The 21,943-nt window shown below is 38.0% G+C and overlaps 1 protein-coding gene across 8 annotated transcripts in view; it reads left to right on the top strand.

The window, feature by feature from the left end:
• The window catches only part of FERMT2 (fermitin family member 2), a 147,698-nt gene that overhangs the window by 70,571 nt on the left and 55,184 nt on the right, over positions 1-21,943 (top strand). For all 8 annotated transcript variants that reach the window (XM_036750333.1, XM_036750332.1, XM_036750330.1 and 5 more), the window contains exon 4: positions 1,804-1,938. In XM_036750333.1, the coding sequence (XP_036606228.1) occupies positions 1,804-1,938 (135 nt within the window). The remainder of the gene's footprint in view (positions 1-1,803; positions 1,939-21,943) is intronic.

Raw genomic sequence — 21,943 nt, 5'->3', positions numbered from 1 at the left:
CTTCATGTAGAAGTTGGTATTTGAGCTATGTTTTGAAAGAAGAGAGGGATTCTTTGAGGCTGAGGTAAAAAAAGAATGCGTTCACAGCATGGGAGCCAGCCAGTGCAGAGAGACAGAGAGGAGAGAGGGAATGTCATGTGTGAGGAACAGAGAGACCAGTTTGGTTGGATTTCACAGTGTAGTAGGGAGAGTAATGTCCAGGGATGCTGGAAAGATAGGGTGGAGCCAGGTTGTGAAAGGTTTTAAAAATTAAAAAGTGGAGTTTATATTACACTCTAGAGGTGATAAGTCACTAGAATTTATTGAGTATGGGAGTGACATGATCACACCTGTACTTAAGAAAGATCACTTAGCCAAGCAGTGTGGAGGATGAACTAGAGTAGGGTAGTCTCTTGCACTCATCCAGGTGAGAGTTGATGGGGACCTATAAGTGATAGCTGATTTAAGATAAAGGGTTGATTTTGTAGGATGTTGTAGAGGTAGAAACAGCAAGATTTGGCAACTGATGGGATAGGTGAGTTATGGCAAAATGAGGAGTCCTAAATAATGCCAAAGTTACAGGTTTGAGAGTTTAGAAGAATCGTAATACGTTCAGTAAAAAGGGAGAAGTTTGGAAGAAGTATGCATTTAAGGGGAAAATTAATCAAATCAGTTTTTGGCATGGCATTTGAGATGTCTAGTAGGCAGTTGGTGATATGAATCCAAAGCTCAGAGAAGAATCTGGAGCTGGATGTCTAAAGGATGATATCAAGGGGTTTTGAGATGAAGAGAGGAGGTGGGAGAAACTTATGAGATTCTGGTGGGTTATATGGAACTGGACTGCATCTCAAATGGAGAATGTGGGTGACTAAAGGCCTAAAATTATACACTTTAGGTCAATAATTCAGCAATATATACAGTTGTATAGAACATCCGGGCTTATCACAAATGCTGAAATGCCATACTCATCTATACTTTGCTAAAAGCATTGCTACCACCTGTATCAGCAAGGCAATAAACACGTCCATGATTGTGAATATGCGTATGTAGTTCTGTATCACAAACTATGAGAGACTCTCCATATAGAAGGTAGAAGTAAAACATTTATTCAGACACCAGATAACCAAATCCCATAACAATAATTTCAACCCATCCAAGCAGAAACCAGCTCCCAAAACCAGTAAGCCCACTTTATCATAACAGGAAGGAACTTAAAACACACTGTCACAGCAGGGAGCCTTGCCATCCTATAACCTTCCGCCCCTGTGCTGGCGCCTTCCCGCAAACACATTCACAGCACAGCTAGCATGCCTGCTTCTGCTCTTTCCTTCAATTTTAACTGCTCTGAGCATTTCCTGCTCCACCCTTTCCTGTTCCTCTCATTCAGCAAGCTCTTCCCCCCACATGTGACTTAGGCTTCTTGTGACATAAGCAGGTCACATGGGCCTATTAATGGGTGGGAAAGATCTTCAAATTTACATTACCATTAAACCACCCATTAAGAATTCTGTTTACTCAGATCTTTTTCTTTTCTGCTTCTCCTTCCACTAAAAGATGGCTATAAAAAAACCTATGATAGGTTCTGATTTTATTTAATTTAATCAGAATTCCAGAGTATGGAAACTCCTACCAATTCAACACATAATTTGTTAAAAGTTTATGTGTTATATAACTAATCTGTGGAAAAACAGAACAGGAAATTTTGTATAACTTTTTAAGACAAAAATACCTTTTTGTCCTGATACAGAGTAATAATTAAACTTCTAAATGCCTAAACTTTCTCTTGTTCTAGTGAAGAATTTTAATTTTTATTTTTCTTACTAGATATCAGACATCCTGAAGAACTCTCTCTCTTGAAAAAACCCAGAGATCCAACAAAGAAAAAAAAGAAAAAACAAGATGACCAATCAGAAGATGAGGCGCTTGAATTAGAGGGACCACTAATCACACCTGGATCAGGTAAGACTTTGAGGTCAAAGTGAAAGTTATGGAGTTGATTTTTGGGGTGTTAACCAGTCTATCTGAGTTTTATTTCATTTTAATCCATTGGTGAATTTTTCTTTCTTGGTACCTGCTATTTGCAAAATTAATGTGATAAAAAGTATTATTAATTTTAGTGCCTACTTGAAAAGTGTTCAGTAAACCTTAAAACAACTAAAACTTTTCAGCAGCACACAATTTTCATTGATATTTTAAAAAATCCTTTCTCTTAGTCTTGCTCATTGTTTTCTCTTTTTACTAGCCTAGGTAAGTTAAACATTTTTGTCTGTAGCAGGTGCCTGAGTTATTCAACAGACACATTTTTCTTTTAAAAAATTAACACGAAGAGTATTGTTATTAGAATTTATTAAATTGGAAAAAAAAGAATTTATTAAATTACTTAAGACCATTTGTTCGATTTTTTTCCCCTTAGGCCTAGTTTTATTTAACTTATGTTCTAGAAATGTCAGCAGATGCTTGTGCCTAAATATTATAATCTGTGAAGACCAGATACCTAAAATCAATCGATTATTTTTATTCTCATTATGATTCAGTATTCACTTTATGGTGGGGGAAGGGAGCCCTTTACTAGGTGATGTTCAAGATATAAAGAAAGTAGTAGATAACAATACAAACATCAGGCAAAAATCACTTAACTTCTCAGGGCTTTGATTTCCTCATTTAGAAAAGGAGGGGAGTAGTTGACCTCTCTAGTCTCCTCCAACTCTAAATACATGATCCTGTACTCACAGCTGCAATAAGGGCGCAGAACCTTTTCTTTGGCCTTCCGTCTCTTCTTACCTGCCTGCTTTCTCTTACTGAAGTACAATTTTCTGCTGCCTGATCTATTTGTCTCACTCTCTCTGACCACGTTCCAATCCGGTGTATGTATTTTAGGAACAGAAGTGATATATTATGTAGCTCTGTATCTCGGGATTATTTCATTCAAGTCATTTGGAGGAGAAAAACATGTGCAGAAATAATCCATGCAAGCCAGCAAGGGATTAGGTACAACAGGATACAATTGAAAGTCAGAGGGTTTTTTTTTTGTTTTTTTTTTTTTTTGTCATTGACAGATAATTGGATACATACCAATGTATGGCGAAGGCATTGTGGCTAATATGGTTCTTGGAGGAGTAATGAGACTGGTTTACAAGGAACAGTAATAAAAGTAATAGCTCACATATAACACCTTTCTCACAACAACATAGTACCATTATATAGAATAGGAAATTGTAGCTCAGATTGATTTAAGTGTATACAGACAGCAAATTAAATGAGTTCAATTCAGTCTTTGTTTTTAAGGCGCTTACCTTATTTGGAGGATGGTGCTGGAACAAATGAAAAAAATAACTAAAAATAACTACAATAAAAGGATAATAAATATTAATAACTTAGCTTTGAGGTTTGTAGAGGGCTTTACTTATATTTTCTCATTTTATCCTCACAACCCTGAGAGTTAGGTGCTATTAGTATCCCCATTTTCCAAATGAGAAAACTGAGACAAAGAGGGTAAGTGACTTGCCCATAGTTACACAGCTGAGCAGTATCAAAGGCCAGAATTGAACTCAGATCATCATGGCCTTCTCTCTGTTGAACCATGTAGCTACTTGTATTATGTACCAGAGGAGTAATATAGACAAAAAGGAGTTCAAAGGAGGGAAAAATCAGTTACCGCTATCAGGGACCATGTCAGAAGTAGAATTTGGGATATGTGCTGATGAATGGGTAGAGAGAGGAGGGAGGCATCCAAGATGGTAGAATAACCTTAGCATATGACAAAAAGGCACTAAATTGCAAGGTGTTTTACTTTCCAGTCTGGCTAGAGCATGGTGTTTGTGTAGTGGATGATAAAGCAAAACAGAAAAGTTGGGAACAGATTGTGAAAAGCCTTGAATGGTTGGCGAAGGAGTTTAGATTTTATAATGCAGGCCATGGGAAATCATTAAATCTATTTAAAGTTAGGAGTTAAATGATTAAAAGGACTTATCTTGGGAAGATGTTTAAGCCTTTCACCATCCTTCTACCTTATCCTAACCCCTGAGAACAAGGATATTTGGAGCCACGTAGGTTGTAGGAAGTCAAGAGGGCTTGGGTGATATACAGAGCAAAAAAAGAAGAAAAAAAGGAGAAATATTTGAGTTGGAATTTGCAGGGAAATATGGAGAGTAGTGATTCTTACATTTTTCCTGAAAATAGAAACTTTAGTTATTTCTGATCCCTTCCTTCAATTAGACTACGAGCAAACTGTATAGTACAAACATAAAATAACCTAAATTTGAATGATATATAATCAGTACGTATGTGTTTAAGAGAATGTGTAAAGAGACTACAATACAGATTGGTCTGGGAGGGTTTTAAGGAAGAGGTGGGTTTTGAACAATGTTTGAAGTAAGGGAAGGGGGATAGTTTAGAGGAGATTTAGATGAAAGGGAATTAAGGTGGAAAAATTAATGCAAAGTTTAAGTATGGAGGTAAATCAGTTTTGAGTGAAAATTGTAGACAGTTTTTTGTCTGGAGCCTAGCCAGTTAGCTACATAAAAAAAAATTTCAAGGGATTCGTGACAGTCTACTTGTCTCATAGCATAATGGAATAAATACTGGACTTGGAGCTAGGACAATTGCCTTCAAATCCTCCATTAGATTATTGGCAGTGTGATCCTTGCAAGTCACCTTTCAGAGCCTCAGTTACTATATAATGTCAAATGCATATGATAATCCGTACACTACTTACACAGGGGTGTTATGAAGAAAACTCTTTGTAAAATTCATAGCACAATATAAACCTGCGCTGCTGTTGTTATAATTATTTGAAACATCCAGTTTTCCATATATCAGGAAAATAGCATGTCATTGATCACAGAAACGAATCAACTGCAAGTTAAATACAAGTAAAAGGTAGCTTTATGGCTAATTTTAAGAGTCTCTCCTTTGGACATAAAAATATTGATGTTCATCCAGCTTGTTTTTTTTTTTTCTAAATTTAAAACAAGGAGCACAATTTTATTTAGTAATGAAAAGAAGAAGTAGTTTTGCATAGTGGGTAATGTTGGGAAGATGAGGTTAAGTCCAGCCTTACTGATTGTGTTGACATTGGGCAAATGGCTTATCCTCTTAGTGCCCCCAGGCTACGCTAACACTCTAAGTTATAGAGCCCGGACTGATCTTCATTGGCAGGAGTTTCCTTGCAGTACCAATGAAATCACAGATCCAGCCAAAATAAAGTTAAAACACAGAAGAAATATACTTCTCTTTTTCATTTTGATGCATAATATGTCAGTTTCATATTATAACTAATAAAGGGAGAGTGAAAGAGAAAAAAAATGAGACCAAGAATAAGAGGAGAATAGGTATAGAGAAAAGAAAAGAAAGGCCAGCATATATTTCCTCCCCAGCTTGTATTCCCCACAAGTGCTTCGGAGTCCTTGGGTAACATCCTTAAAGAAAAGGAAACAAATCAAATCAACAACTGTTTATTAAGGACCTACTGTGTGCATGCCAGGCATTGTGCTAAGAGCTCAGATAAGACCTGCTTTCAAGGAGTCCACAATCTAACTGACATGAAATATCATGCAAATAACTATGTACAAACAAGTTATATCCATATTGAAGGAAAGGACCAGGTTCTGAAGGGCTTTAAAAACTAAACTGCAAATCCAAATTCCTTTACAGACTCTGTAAACATTTCTGTTCAGTCAGTCTTCCATGTAACAGCCATTAACTTTCATTAGGTTATTACTGTAATCTCCCCAGCTCTTCTCTCTTTCAGATGGCCAACTCTCCCCTTTCATCCTCTTGTTCCTCGGTAGTTTCCTTTTCCTGGAAAAAAATAGCAAATATAAAATGGAGAGCTCTAAGGTATATACTCTACTTAAAGATATGTGCTTATCATTGTTGCTTTCAGCTGTTTTTGGAAGACTTGGAGATATACATCTTAGAAATCCTAATTTGTTGGATTCTGTATTCTAAGTAGCATGGCCTACTGTAGTGTTCAAATTTTCCAAGAGTAACTGGAAATATTCTTATGACCTGATTTGTTCCATATTCCTAGGTCACATGTAAGAAAGATTTGCTTTATTTCATTTTTTCCTCCAGGAAATAAAACTAAAAGAAGCTATTGTTCTTTTTGTATATTGAATGACTTTGTAAAAGTCGATTCTTATCACTATACAATTATTGCCAACAAAATACAGGGAAGTTAGCTAATTTTTAACTTTAATAAATAGCAGTGAAATCGTATCTGTCTTGTCATTGAATTTTTATATTTTTGGCTATTCTTGACAGAAACCTGGTATTTTAGTAGTTTCAATTAGTTACATATCGGCACTCCCCTCTGAGGAATCATGCCTTTGTATGAATTGTGAGATGCTCACCAATGAGTAGTTACTACTTTAACCAGATTCCATAAAGCTTGAATCACAAATAAACCCTATGTTTTTTGTTTTCACTGATTTCTTAATTCATTTTTAAAAAATTTTCATTTCCAAATTCTCTCCCTCCCTCTTCCCTTCCCCTTGTCAGTATTGAAGAATGAGCATTGTAAAAGAAAGAAAAACAAAACCCATTACAAATATGAATATAGTTGTGCAAAATAAATTTCCACAGTACTCATGTGCAAGAAAGAAGAGAACATATGCTTCCATCTGCACTTTAAATCTTACTTTTACTTACTTACAATCTGCACTTTGAATCTTTAAATATTCCCATGGCTCTCCTATTTTACAAAAACCCTCTCTTGATCCTTTCATCCCTATTTCTCTTCTGCCTTTTGTAGCTAAACTCCTTGAAAAGGCCCCCTACAATAGGTGCTTCTACTTTCTCTCTTCTCACTTAACTTCTTAACCCTTACAACCTGGCTTTCAATCTAATTATTCCCCCAAAACTATTTCCCTCTAAAGTTGCTATTGATTTCTTAGTTGCCAAATCCAACTGGGATTTCTTTCATTTTTTCCAACTTTTTAATACATATACATACATATTTTATATAATTTATTTTTAGTTTTCAACATTCACTTCTAGAAGATTTTGAGTTTTGAATTTTCTCTCCCCCTCTCTCCTCCCCCCTCTCCAAGATGGTGTGCAGTTTGATATAGACTCTACTTATACATTCATATTAAACATATTTTCACATTAGTTGTGATGTAAAGAAGAATTAGAATTAATGGGAGGAAGCGTGAGAAAGAAGAAACAAAATAAAACAACAAAAGAAAAGGAGAGCAAATAGTATCCTTCTGTCTGCATTCAGACTCCACAGTTCTTTCTCTGGATATTGGTAGCATTTTCCATCATGAGTTTTTGGAGTTGTCTTAGATTCTTGCATTGCTGAGAAGAGCTAAGTCTGTCAAGGTCAGTCATTGCACGATGTGGTTGTTCCTGGGTATAATATTCTCCTGGTTCTGCTCATTTCACTCAGCATCAATTTCATATAAGTCTTTCCAGGTTTTTCTGAAGTCTATATGCTCATTGTTTCTATAGCATAATAGTATTCTATTACACTCATATACCACAACTTGCTCAGCCATGCCTCAGTTGATGGATGTCCCCTCAATTTCCAATTTTTTGCCACCACAGAAAGAACTGTTATAAATATTTTGGTACATGTAGGTCCTTTTCCTGTTTTTATGATCTCTTTAGGATATGGACCTAGAAGTGGTGTTTCTGGGTCAAAGGGTATGCACAATTTTATCTTTGGTACCTTTTTAGCAGGATGTAGTTTCCTTCCTTATCTCTTGTAATTAGATGTATTTTTGCTTTTGTTTTGTCTGAGATCAGGATTGCTACCCCTGCTATTTTTGCTTCAGCTGAAGCATAATATATTCTGCTCCAGCCTTTTACCTTTACTCTGTGTGTATCCCTCTGCTTCAAATATGTTTCTTGTAAACAGTTTCTTGGTCCTTAATTCACTCTGCTATCTGCTTCTGTTTTATGTCAGAGTTCATCCCATTCACATTCATAGTTGTGATTACTATCTATGTCTTTCCCTCCATCCTATTTTACCCCCTATTTATGCTTTGCTCTTTCTTTCTCCCTTTCCCTCCTCACTAGAGTTTTGCTTTTGACCACCACCTCCCTCAGTCTGCCCTCCCTTCTATCCACCCCCTCCTTTTTCTTTCCTCTTTCCCTTCCTACTTCCTATAGGGTAAGTTAGGTTTCTATACCTAACAGATTATATTATTCCCTCTTTGAGCCAAATCTGATGAGAGTATGGTTCAAATCATGCTCTTTTCCCTCCCTTCTTGTCCCTCTACTATGATAGGTTTTTGTGCCTTTTCATGTGATATAATTTACCCGTCTGCCTCCTACTTTCCTCTTCTCCCAGTATGATCCCTTTTCACCACTTAATCAGATTTTTTATCATTACATCAAAGTTAACTCATACGCATGCTGTCTATGTATACATATGTTACAACTGTCATCTTCCCTTGTAAGGATGTAAACAGTTTGCCCTGATTAATAACATGTTGTTGTCTTTTTCTTTCCTGTTTACATTTTAATGCTTCTCTTGAGTCTTGTATTTGAAGATCAGGTTTTCTGTTGAGCTCTGGTCTTAGGGGGTTTGAAAGCCCCCTATTTTGTTGAATATCCAGATCCACTCCTGAAAGATTATGCTCAGTTTTGCAGGGTAGTTGATCCTTGCTTGTAATCCAAGTTCCTTTGCCTTACAATCGTATTCCACATCCTCTGATCTTTTAATGTAGAAACTGCAAGGTCCTGTGTAATCCCGACTGTGGTTCCATGACATTTAAATTGTTTCTTTCAGGCTCCCTGCAGTATTTTCTCTTTGACCTGGTAATTTTGGAATTTGGCTACAGTGTTCCTTGGTGTTTTCAATTTGGGATCTCTTTCAGGAGGTGATTAATGGATTCCTTCACTGACTATTTTACTTCTGGTTCCAAGACCAGTTTTCCTTGATGATTTCCTGAAAGATGCTGTCCAGGCTCCTTTTTTGATCATGGCTGTCAGGTAGCCCAGTAATTCTTAAATTGTCTCTCTTGGATCTATTTTCCAGGTCAGTTGTTTTACCAATGAGGTATTTTACATTTTCTTCTATTTTTTCATTCTTTTGTTTCTGTTTGACTGATTCTTGATATCTTGTAAAGTCATTAGCTTCCACTTGCCTAATTCTGATTTTTAACAAATTGTTTCCTTCTATTAGATTTTGTACCTCCTTTTCCATTTGGCCAACTTTACTTTTTAAGGACTTGTTTTCTGCAGTCAATTTTTGTCCTTCCTTTTCCAAGCTATTGACCCTCTCTTGCATACCTCATTTCTTTTTCCCAGTTTTTCTTCTGCCTCCCTTATTTGACTTTTAAAATTATTCTTGAGCTCTTCCAAGAAGGCTTTTTGAGCTTGAGACCAGTTCATATTCCCCTTTGATGTTTCGATGTGGGCATATTGACAATGTTCTCTTCTGAATTCGTGCCTTGATCTTCCCTGTCCCCATAATAAGAATCTATGGTCATTGTCTGTTTTTGCTTTTTGGTGTTTGCCTAATTCCTGGCTTTTAGAGTTGGGCTCTCCTGCTGGAACTCAGTGGGGTACAGACCCAAGCTTCTTGTATTAGGAGCCCAGGACCTGGTCACTGGTTTTATGTTCTGGGGCCTCAGGTGCTGGCAACTGAAGGCTGTCGGGGAATGGCAGCTTACTTGGTGCTGAGCTGGGGTCAGCAACACTGGAACTCTCAGGGTGGGGGTGGGGAGTCTGGCCCCTGGGGATGCTTGCTTGGTCAGGCTTTGAACTTGCGTGTTTGGCCACTGGAAGATGTCTGCCAGCCTGGAGCTGTGCCTCCTGGAGTTGTGCTGAAGCACTGGGAAATTTGGCTGCTGGTGTTTTTCCAAGTTGGTATCTACCAGTTCCCCTGCCTGTGTTGAGGCACTCAGGGGTAGGGATGGGGATGGGGGGATCTTGGTATTGGCACTTGCCTCCTCCACCACCCTGGGGCTCAGGATCTCGCCCTGGTTTGCTCAGCTGTGGCTTGCCATTGCCTGGCTGGGACGCCTTCCGTCCTGTTCTGCTCCCCCTTCCCCAGAGCGAGAGGGGCATTTCTCGTTTATCCCTCAGGCTTCCTGGGCTACAAGACTGCTGCACCTCATCTTTCTGCTGGCTCAGCTGTTCCAGGGTTTTTCCTGGGGTGATATTTTCTGAGCTTTCAGACGTTAGTAAGGGAGGGTGAGATACTTCTTACTCCACCATCTTGGCTCCTGGAAGTGGAATCTCCATTCAACAGCCATTTCCCAGGCCTCATTATCCTTCACCTTTCTGCAGCCTTCAACATTCTTGATCACCCTCACCCTCTGGTACCCTCTTTTCTCTAGGTTTTCAGTTCACTATTATTGCCTGGTTTTCCCACCTGCCTATTCCTTCTTAGTCTCCTTAGCTGGGCCATCATCCAGATCACATTCTCTCATCATGGGTGTTCCTTCAGAGTCCTGAGCTCTTTTCTCTCTTAATGCTATTTCATTTGGTGATTGGTAGGCTTCCACAGATTTACTTACCATGTTTGTGCTGATCGAATCCCTCTCTCCTGCCCAATCTCTCTGTTGACCTCCTGTCTTACATCTCCAATTGCCTTTCAGGCAATTCAAACTGAATGTCCAGTGGACATCTTAAATTAAAGGTGTCCAAAACAGAACTCTTATCTTTTCCCTCCAACCCTACCTTCCCTATTACTGTAGCATTCTCCCAGTCCCTCATGCTCACAACCTAGGAGTTATCCTCAGCTCCTCCCTATCTCTCACCCACTACATCCCAGCAGTTTCCAAGGTCTGTCAGTTTCACCTCTGCAACATCTTTCCTATACTACCCCTTCTCTCCTCCAACAATGGCACCATCCTGGTGGTAGGCCTCATCACCTCATACCTAGACCATTACATTAGCCTACTGGTTGATTTGGCTGCCTTAAGTCTCTCCCCACTCCAATCTATCCTCTATTTGGCCACCAAAATAATTTTCCTAAAGTTCATGTCTGACCATCCCCTATTCCTCATACTCCTATAGCTTCCTGTTACCTCTAGGATCAAATACAAAATGTTATGTTTAGCATTGAATGCCTCATAGAATAAGATACTCCATTTCAGCAATCAGAATTTTCCCTGTCTCCCATGCCTTCAGTGCTCTCTCTCCTCACTTCCACCTACTGACTTCCCTGGCTTCCTTTTAAGTCCCAACTAAAATCCCTTCTTTGACTGGGAGCCTTCCCTAAATCCTCTTAATTCTAGTGTTTTTTTTCTCTGATAATTATTTCCTATTTATCCTGTATATTGCTTGCTTTATATATATTTCTTTGCACATTGTCTACCCCATTAGGCTGAAATCTCCTTTAGGGCAGGGACTATCTTTTGCCTCTCTATGTATCGCTAGCACTTAGTGCCTGGCACATAGTAGACACTTGATATGTGTTAATGGATTGATTGATCCATCAGCTCTATCTGGAAGTGCGATAGCATGTTTCATTGTTAATCCTTTGAAGTTGTTCATTGTGTTCATCAGACTTGCTAAGAGTTTTTCAGTTAATTATCTTTACAATATTGTTGTTATTATATAAATTATTTTCCTGGTCAGCTCACTTCATGTTGCCTCAGTTAATAAGTCTTTTCAGGTTTTTCTGAAACCATCTCCTTTATCATATTTAAGTGCATGATAGTAATAAATCATATCTGTAAACAATTTGTTCAACCATTTCCCAATTAATGAACAACCCACCAGTTTCTAATTCTTTGCCACCCCCCAAAAAAAGCTGCTATAAATAACTTTGAACATAGCCTTTTCCTCTTCCTTTGACCTCTTTGGGTGATAGACCTAGTATCAGTACTGCTGAGTCAAAGGGTACACACAGTCAAATAGCTTTTTGGGCAGAGTTTCACATTGCTTCCCGGAATGGTTGGACTGGTTCGCAGCTCTACTAGGAGTGCATGTTTTCCCGCAGCTCATCCAGCATGTGTCATTTTCCTTTTTTTAATCATCTTAACGAACCAGATGGGTGTGAGATGGTACTTCAGAATTGTTTTAACTTGCATTTCTTTAATTTTTAGAGCATTTTTTCATGTGGCTATTGATAGCTTGGGTTTCTTTCTTTGAAAACTGCCTATTCATATCCTTTAGTTGTCACTGATTTAGAATGACTGAAGAATTAATATAGCAGATAAATAAATTGAATGGTAATTTATATGACTAGAAAACTGTCACTGCAAATGAAATGTACATACAGTATTTGCCAAATAACTGGCTTCTGAATAAATTAGCAAAAATTGCGGGAAAAATCAGTTTTTTAGTTCTAATGCAGGACATTTCTTAGTACAGTTTATGATTCAATAAATATTTATTTAAAATCTTGTGTATGACTAGCATTGTGCTCTATAATTTGGGAAATATAAAAAAGGGTAGAAGACCAGTTTACTCTCCATTAGGATTTTATATTTGGATAGAAAAAACATATACATATGGGAAAGAACTGAGAAATTGAACATAACAGCATATGATAATATATAGACAGCAAATTCTAAATCGGGCTAGAATGGAGACCAATATAAAGTGACCAAGCCCACACACAGATAAACTTCATTGTATGCTTTATTTGCTCCTGGTTTTAGGCCAGACAAAATATTGCTAGAGAAAAGTCTCCAGACTATATCACCATATTCCACTACAGTATCTTGCTTACACCAATTGGGCCTTATCTGTTGCTAGGACATATATTTTAATAGAGATTTATTTTCTTTATTCTTTTGGCTTTTCCAAAGCTTTTTCTTTTTTTTTTGTATTGTTTTTAATATTATTACTACTCTATTATTCTTTAGTTGCTATTGTTTGCAATGTTTTATTTATTATAATAAGCATTCTCTTTGTTTTAGTGCCCTGGAGCAGTTTTGCAAGAAACAAAATTTCTAAAAATTGAAAGGGAATTAGAAAATAAATTAATAAATGTTTCCTGAGGTGTGGGTTCCATTTGCTATGGGCTCTTGCTAGTTGTGGATTTAACCAGTTGCAGCTTCATTTATTTATTTTTTTGTTCTTTTATTTAATATTTTTAGTTTTCAACATTGATTTCCACAAGATTATGAGTTACAAATTTTCTCCCCATTTCTCCCTTCCCCCTACCCTAAGATGGCATAAATTCTGATTACCCCTTTCCCCAGTCTGCCTTCCCTTCCATCCCCCTACTCCCCACCCCCCATCCCCTTTCCCCTTACTTTCTTGTAGGGCAAGATAGATTTCTATACCCCATTACCTGTTTCTCTTATTTCCCAGTTGCATGTAAAAACAACTTTTTTTTAAAACATTTGTTTTTAGAACTTTGAGTTCCAAATTCTCTCCCTTTTTCCCTCCCCACCCACCCTCCTTGAGTAAGCAAGCAATTCAACATAGGCCACACGTTATGTTATGCAAAACACTTCCATAATAGACATGTCGTGAAAAACTAACAGTATTTCCCTCCATCCTATCCTGTCCCCCTTTATTCACTTTTCTCCCTTGACCCGGTCTCTTTTCAAAAGTGTCCAAACCTTTTTCACTCCCAAGTCCCCAAATTTATATGTATTGCCTTCATTCTCAGGAGATTGCAGTACCTCTTATTTCCCTGAAAAGAAGATTATCTGGTAAGAGGTCCTTTAAGTTCCTTTGTTGAACCTTGTTGAATCTTTGGGATCTCAGTTCAACCAGTACTTAAACCAGAATGCCCTTTATATATCTAGTAAAGGGAGGGTTATCTAGACTTTGTTTTCCAGTGAGGGCATAGCTACTGTTTCCCCAAGCACCTCATTCCACTTTTGATTAGCTCTGATTATTAGAAACTTACTTGTTTTCTCAAGTCTTAATTTGCCTCTTTCAACTCCTGCCCATTGTTTCTTGCTTTGATCTCTGAGGCTAAATTTTGTGGTTGTTGTCATTTTTCAGTTGTATTCAACTCTTTGTGACTCCATTTGGGGTTTTCTTGGCAAAGACACTGCAGTGGTTTGCCATTTCTTTCTCCAGCTCATTTTACAGATGAGGAAACTGAGGCAAACAGGGTTAAGTGGCTTGCCCAGGGTCACACAGCTAGTAGGTGTCTGAGGGCAGGTTTGAACTCAGGAAGATGAGTTTTCCTCATCCCAGGTCTGGCACTGTATCCATTGTGCCACCTCTAATCTAATTTCTCTTCTATTTAAGATATCTTTAAGATACCTAAAGCTATCCTGCCCCTCTCCTCCCCTGACTCTGGACTCTTGTAACAACAATTGGCAGCTAGGTGATACCCTGGATTAAGCACTAGACTTGGAATTAGAAAGATCTGAGTTAAAAATCCAGCCTCAGTTAAAAATCAGCCTGCTGTGTGACCCTGGACAAGTCACTTAACCCTGTTTGCCTCAGTTTCCTCATCTGTAAAATGAGCTGGAGAAAGAAATGGCAAACCACTTCAGTATTTTTGCCAAGAAAACCCCAAATGGGGTCACAAAGAGTTGGACCAGAATGAAAGGGTTGAATAACAATAACAGTTCCCTCTAGTATCTCTCTTCTGCCTGCAATTGCTTTTCCAAATATCCTTTTACCTTTAAAATCTTCCATTAGCCCTTTAAAGGAAGGTAAGGCCAGGTAACAATCAGTACTAGAGCTTAGCATGGTCCTGTAAACATAGTGTCAGGAATGCTGACATTCAGAATGATCTAAGGCTAGTGAGCTAACTTAAGGAAAACACAAAAGAGTAGTGGGTATTTTGTTTTGTTTTTTTAATTTGGAGGAAAAGGATCAAAGAAGAAATAGATCTTTGCTTTGAATGATGATAACTGACTGTAGAGCTGCTCCATTCCTCTGGAAAAGAAGACACTAATAGGGAATTGATGGCCAAAATAAATAAGTCTGTGGATAAACCCCAATGGCCTTTGTCAAATTCAAACTATGGAGCCCTCCTACAAGATTCTTGAGTAATGAAAGCTAGGAGATGTGATTGTTGAGCCACTGTCAGTGACATTTGAAAGGTGGTGGAAGTTGGACCACAAGATTGAAGGGCAGAGAGTCCTAATTTTGAAAATGGGGAAGAGAATAATCTGCAAACTATAGGCCAGTGAGACTGACTTAATTTTCTAGGAAAATCTAGAATATATTATTAAAGAGAGGGTTGATGAACTTCTCAAAAGTAAATTGGTGATTACAGAGATGCAGCATGATTTCATCAAAAAAAAAGTTAATGTCAGATTAACTAGCCCTATTTGTGACTTTCTGACCATTCAAAACTATACCTCTTGCTGCTGTCTTCTGGAACTTCCTGTAGCACCTGGGACCCCCTTGGCCTGGAATATACAACTACTCTTGCAGCCTTCTCTTTATGGAATATCCATCTGTAAGATCTACCCCCTTCTCCTAGTGGTGAGTTTCTTCTGGGGCTTCTTCTGTTTTGTGGAGTGGCCCAGGCTGGTCAGCTTTGATTCTCCTTTCAACCCTATTCTTCACTTTTTTGCATGCCATGCACTGAGGCCAGGAACCTTCTCTCCCTGTCCCAGCTCTCTTTTCCAGCTTGCTTTCTCTTTTCTTTTTTTTTTTCAAGAAATTTATTAATTATTTTTAGCATTTATTTTAAAAAATTTTCTTGAGTTCCAAAGTCTCTCCCTTCACCCCTCCTCCAACTACTGAGAAGGCAAGAAATGTGGTATCAGTTATACATGTGAAATCATTTGAAACATTTCTCTGTTAGCTATGTTGCCGAAAAAAAAAAAAGGAAAATAAAATGAAAAAATGATGCTTCAATCTACATTATAATTCCATCAAGTTCTTCTCTGGAGGTAGATAGCATTTTTCATCATAAGTTCTTTGAGATTGTCTTGGATCATTGTATTTACAGTTAATTATCGTTAAAATATTGCTGTTACTGTGTGCAATGTTCTGATTCTGCTCACTTCACTTTGCATTAGTTCATGTGTCTTCTTAAGTTTTTCTGAAAACTATTGTTTGTCATTCCTTATAGTATTCCATCACAATCACATACCACATCTTTTTCAGCCATTCCCCATTTGATGTACATCCCCTCAATGTACAGGTCTTTGCCACCACATAAAGAACTGCTTTAAATATTTTCTGTGCACATAAGTCTTTTTTCTTTCATCTCTTTGGGATACAGACCTACTAGTAGCTGGGTAAAAGGGTATGCAGTTTTATGACCCTTTGGGCATAGTTCCAAGTTGTTTTGCAGAATGATTGGATCAGTTCACAACTCCACCAACAGTGCATTAGTGACTCACTTTTTCCATACCCCCTCTAACATTTGTTATTTCCTTTTCTGTCACATTAGCCAATCTGATAGGTGTGAGGTGATGTGCCAGAATTGTTTTAAATCACATTTTGTAATCAATAGTGAATTAGAGCATTTTTCATAAGTCTGTAAATAGTTTTGATTTCTTCTCAGAATTACCTGTTCATATCTTTGACCATTTATTCTTATAAATTTGACACATTTTTCTGTATACTTGAGAAAGAGGCATTTGTCATAGAATAAATTGTTGTAAATTTTTCCCAGTTTCCTGATTTCTTTCTAATCTTGGCTACATTGGTTTTGTTTGTGTAATCCCTTTTTAATTTAATGTAATTAAAATTATCCATTTTATCTCTTGTTACCTCTCTGTCTCTTCTTTGGTTATAGTCCAGCTCTCTTTCATGTGTTCTTTCTCTATTAGAATGTAAGTTTCTTGAGGGCAGGTATTTTCTTTTTGCTTTTATTTGTATCCCCAGAGCCTACCATAGTTCCTAGCACATAGGAAGGTTGGTGAAGTTAGTAAAGGTTTTCCTTCTTACCTACTTACCTACATACCTAGCTACCTACAAGTACGTGGTTGTTTAACCAGTACATGAGGGAAGGTTGTGGATATAGTTAGTTTCAGCAAGCTATTTTTAAAGCATTTTATACTGTTCTTATAGAGAGATGTAGATAATGGAGTTAGATCGGAGTTCTTAACTGGAGATCTGTGAACTTATTTTTAAAACATTTTAATAAATATATTTCAATATAGTTGACTTTTTTGTAATCCCATGTATTTTATATCATACATTTTAAAATATTCTGAGAAAGGTTGTAGAAAGGCTTCACCATACTACCAAATGAATCCTATGGTACAGAAAAAGGTTAAGAACCTCTAAATTAGAGGGATTCAGAACTGACTGGATGGCTAGATTTGTAGAAACTCAAGCAGAGTTTACCTGGGATCTCTGCTTGACTATTTGCTATATAACATTTTAATCTGTGACTTGATCAGATTTACAGATGCCACAAAATTGTAAGAGGTAGTTAACAAATTAGATGACACTCAAGACTACAGAAAGTTCATGACAGGCTGGAGAAATGGGCTGAATAATGTGAAGTTCATTAGAGATAAATCTAAAGTATTGTACTTGGTTACTAAATCAGCTTCTATCAGGGATAAAATTAGGGAGGTATTCATATGCAAGTCAAGCATTTATTAAGCACTCACTATGTGTAGTAGGTACTGGAGATAGAAAAAAAGATAAAAACAGTCCATGCTCTCAAGGAGCTCACAGTCTGATGGGGAAGACAACGTGCAAACAGTTGTATACAGACAAGATATACACCGTGTAAATGGGATATAATCTTAGAAGGAAGGGACCAGCATTAACAGGGATGAGGAAAGAGTTCTTGCAGAAAGTGATTGTCGTTGTGGTGCTGGTGGTGGTAGTGGAGGTGATGACCACGACATCAGGGAGGTGATACCATGCCATGACATGCAAATGAATTGGATTTAAGTGAGGGAGGGCTGTGCAAAGTCACCAGCCTCACTTTCCTCCTCCGGATCCATCTGGGCCCAGTGGTGAGATATAGATCAGGATGACTGGAGATGGCCCAGGATGCAGTAGGACACTTTGGTCTTTTTAAGCTAAGGTCTTTCCCATGCCTCAGTTTGACTGAAGCAATGCCCCTTCATTGATTAAGGGTAGGTGAGAAATGAGGCCAAGAATGGTCTCTTTTACCTAGACCAAAAAAAACAACAACCACCCAACATTCTGCCTTAAGTAACAATTACTACCTTTATTTTTTTAGTTTACCTTAAGTATAATAGATTTTGCTCTAGCTCCTCTTTTGGCTCTGTGAATCTTTGTTTCAAGTGTTTTTTTTAAAGCAATTTATTGTTGGATTCTAATCCATTTTAGGATTAGATCCATTTTAAGCCATGCACTCCCTCCCCAACTCATACTACTCAGATGCCTTCTGCATCTCCTCCATCTCCCCTCTGTCATAGAAAAAGGTGGTCCTACTCCTTAACCAAGGCAGAGGTCTCTACCTGTTAAAGCAACCTCATTCCAACTCTTTCCTCCAACAAATTGCCCCCTCTATCATCCTCACTTTCTGACCTGTCTTCAATATCTCCCTATCTACTGGTTCCTTCCCTACTATTTACAAACATGCTCATGTCTCCTCCCTCAAAAAGCTCTTACTTGCTCCTTCTGTCCTTGCTATCATCCTCTATTTCTTCTGCCCTCTGTGGCTTAACTCCTTGAGGAGAACATCTATAATAGGAACCTTCATTTTCTTTCCATTTACTCTTTTCTTAACCCTTTACAATCTAGCTTCCAACTGTATCATTCCACCAAAACTGCTCTCTCCAAAGTTACCTGTGATCTCTTAATTGACATATCCAATCGCTTTTTCATAATTTTTCTTGACCTCCTTGCAGCCTTTGACGCTGTTGATCACCCATCTCTCCTTGATACTGTCTTTTCTCAAGGTTTTCAGGACATCACTATCTCCTGGTTCTTCTTCCTATCAGACCACTCCTTCTTAGTCTGAATGTTAGATCCACATCCAGGTCACTCCCTCCAGTCATCAGTGTCCCACAAGGTTCTATTCTGGGCCCAAGACTCTTCTCTTCTTCCTCTGTGCTACTTTGGTGACCAGTTCCCATGGATTTAATTATCATCTTTATATTGATAACACCGAAATCGGCTTATTTAGCCTTAACCTCTCTGCTTGCCTTCAGTATCACATCTCCACCTGCTTTTCAGACATCTGGAAATTGATGTCTTACAGATGTCTTGAACTTAACATGTTCAAAACTGAATTCATTTTCTTTCTCCCCTCCTCTCTTCTCTTTTACTGTAGAAGGCAACACCATTTTCCCAATTCCTCAGGCTCACAACCTAAATGTCATCTTGGACTCCTCATTATCTCTAACCTCCTCCATATCCATTCTGCTACCAACGTCTTTCAATTTCACTTTTTCAGAATCTCTCAAGTAGTCCCCCTTCTCTCCTTTGACACTGCTAATGCCCTGGTACACCCTCATCACTTTGCACTTGGACTATCGCAATAGCCTACTTGTTGGTCTACCTGCCTGTAGCCTTTCTGTGCTCTGAGCCATCCTCAATTCAGCCACCAAAGTGATTTCCCTAAAATTCAGGTCCAACCATGTCTCACTTACCCGTCTCTGAATTCTTCCCCCCGCTCCCCACTTAATAAACACCTATGGCTCTCTGTCACCTCTAGGAATAAAACAAAATCCTTTGTCATTTAAAGCTTTCCATAATGTAGGGCGTCCCCCACCTTTCAGTTCTTCTTATAATTTGCTGCGTACTATGTTTTCTTCCATCTAGTGACACTGCCCTATGACCCTTTTTCTTCCTTCCCCCAGAAGAAGGTAAACAACATGTCACTATGTACATGTACATTATTACAGTGTTAACCCTCCCAGCTGATGAAATGTTTCTACCTTTCTACCTTTGACTCATGTATTTGAATTCCAGATATTCTGCTCAGTTCTGACCTTTTCATTATGAATGCTTGTACTCTATTTCAGTAAAGATCTATTTTTTGGCCAGTACATTATATCTTTTTCCTTTTGTAATACTATATTCTAGACTCTTCTTTCAAGTAGCAGCTGTCTCACTTTGTTTCCTTGGTGAGTGAATTCCTTCTTTCGGCTGCTTGCTCTTCTCTGCCCACCTTTGCCACACCGCCGTGGTGCCCCTCCCCGCCCCCCTCCCCTCCCCCCCCGCCCGCCCAGGCTTGGACACTGCAGATATTGGCTGTCATGTCCCTGGGAATTTTCATTTTGGGATTTGTCAGGAAATTATATCAATAGATTCTTTCTATCTTCCCTTATTCTCCAGTTCTAATATATCTGAACACATTTCATGTAAAATTTCTTGAAATGTAGTATCCAAGCAGTTTTGATTATGATTTTCAGCTAATTTGACAATTCTAACATCTTCTCTTTGATTCCAAGTCAGTTGTTTCTGATAATGTATTTTTTTTTCCTTAATATTTTATGTTGCCATATGGAGATGTTGCTTAAGTTTAAGAGAATTAAATCCTAGGGTAAGACTTACTATTGTATGTTTTAAGCGATTAATCTTCCTTTCCGTTCTCTTCCCTGTCACTTCCTTTAACATTCAATTTTGTATCACTTCATTTCTGCAAAGTACTTTTGTAGTTCTTGTAGCAAGACATTTTCTTCTTTGAGGCTTTCTTTGGATTTGTGTATTTACTCTTTTCTTCTGGATTTATTTTTTGGGCCAGTGTGCTTCTTTATTTTATTTGATGTTTTCTTCTGTTTGCTCACTCACTGTTGTGTCCAATCTGTTTCTGGACTGTGGCTTTGTACTTGGCTCAGAGTCTGCTTTCTTTCATATTCTTTTTTGCTTTTTTTGTTGATTTTGTTTGTTTTTACATAATTCATTATTCTGTTCTTTCTCTTTTTTGTTAAGAGTTAATATAAATAAATATAAATTTTCCTGTAAGGACTGCTTTGACTACATCCCCCAAATTGTGCAATGTTATCTCATTGTTGTCATTATCTTTAATGAAATTATCATTTCTGTTTTTTTTCTTTGACCTATCAGTTGTTTATAATTAAATTATTTTATCTCTAATTCATTTGGATACTTTTTCAGTGACCCTTTATTGTCTATGTCTCATCTCTCTGAGGATGAAATCAAATTGAGGACCTTGCCTCAATTGGCAGTGATCTTTCTTTAGGCCTTTTTTTTTTTTTACCATGGATACCAAAGTTCTGACGTGGGAGCCATAGTTTGATACCTTTTCCAAGAACTAGAAAAAGCAGAGATGTTCAGGTCTTTTTCTCACATAATCTTTTTTTCCTTTAAATCATTTTCCAGGCATTTTTTTTCTTCTTTACACTTACGTATCTTTTTTTTTCTTCAGTGCATAGATTTCTCTTTCTATCTCTGTACCCAAAGTCTGCCACTTTTCTAGTCATTCAAGGGATTTTTTTCTTTTGGTGGAGTTTCAGGGAAAAGTCAAGATCCTTACTTTCACTTTTGCTTTCTGTTGAGGTTTGAAGACTTTCGTTTTCATCCCTAAGGGAATTTTGATCATGTATACTGTTCATTTAAAGTATGAGATGTTTGGTAATTTGTTTGCTTAATGGTGGGATAGAACTGAGCTGTACTCTTTCTCTCTGTTCTGCCACCTTAGTTTAGAGCCTTTATTTATATGGGCATTCTATCTTTTGTCCTGGAGTTAATAGGATTTGGCCTAGTCTCCTGGTAGCATGACCAAGGATTTGTCCTTGCCACCTTCTTTGTCTTTTCTTGAGCAGTTTTGAAACTAGATTTGGTTCTGTCCCTTGTTGGGAGCTTTAAAAAATCCCACTGATATAGTGACAGTTCTTGTAGCAGGCATCCTGGGAAACTCAAGGGGTTTGCTTCCCAACTGCTGCCCTGGCCTTTTTTATTGGTTTGACTCAGACCAAGACTCTCTGCCCACAGGTACTTAGTTACCTGGGTACTGGTCTGACATTATTCCTTTCTATGCAATGGACAGGGCTTGCTGGGTGTTGAACTGCTAAGGCACTATGTGTCCTGCTATATCAGGACTTCTGTTGTCTCATCTCTTGACATGCCTCTGGCAGGGCAGCCTGGATGCTGATTTGGCTCCAGTCTTCTACTTTATTTCCCTTGGATCTGCATGGCTGTTTAATGCTGTCACCTAACTGCTGTCTCTACTGTAATTCGTGGTAACTTATTAAAAATACAAAATAATCTCAGTTCC

This window comes from Trichosurus vulpecula, chromosome 3 (assembly GCF_011100635.1).
Source record: "Trichosurus vulpecula isolate mTriVul1 chromosome 3, mTriVul1.pri, whole genome shotgun sequence".
NCBI lineage: Eukaryota > Metazoa > Chordata > Mammalia > Diprotodontia > Phalangeridae > Trichosurus > Trichosurus vulpecula.
This window is presented reverse-complemented; position numbering and strand designations above follow the sequence as displayed.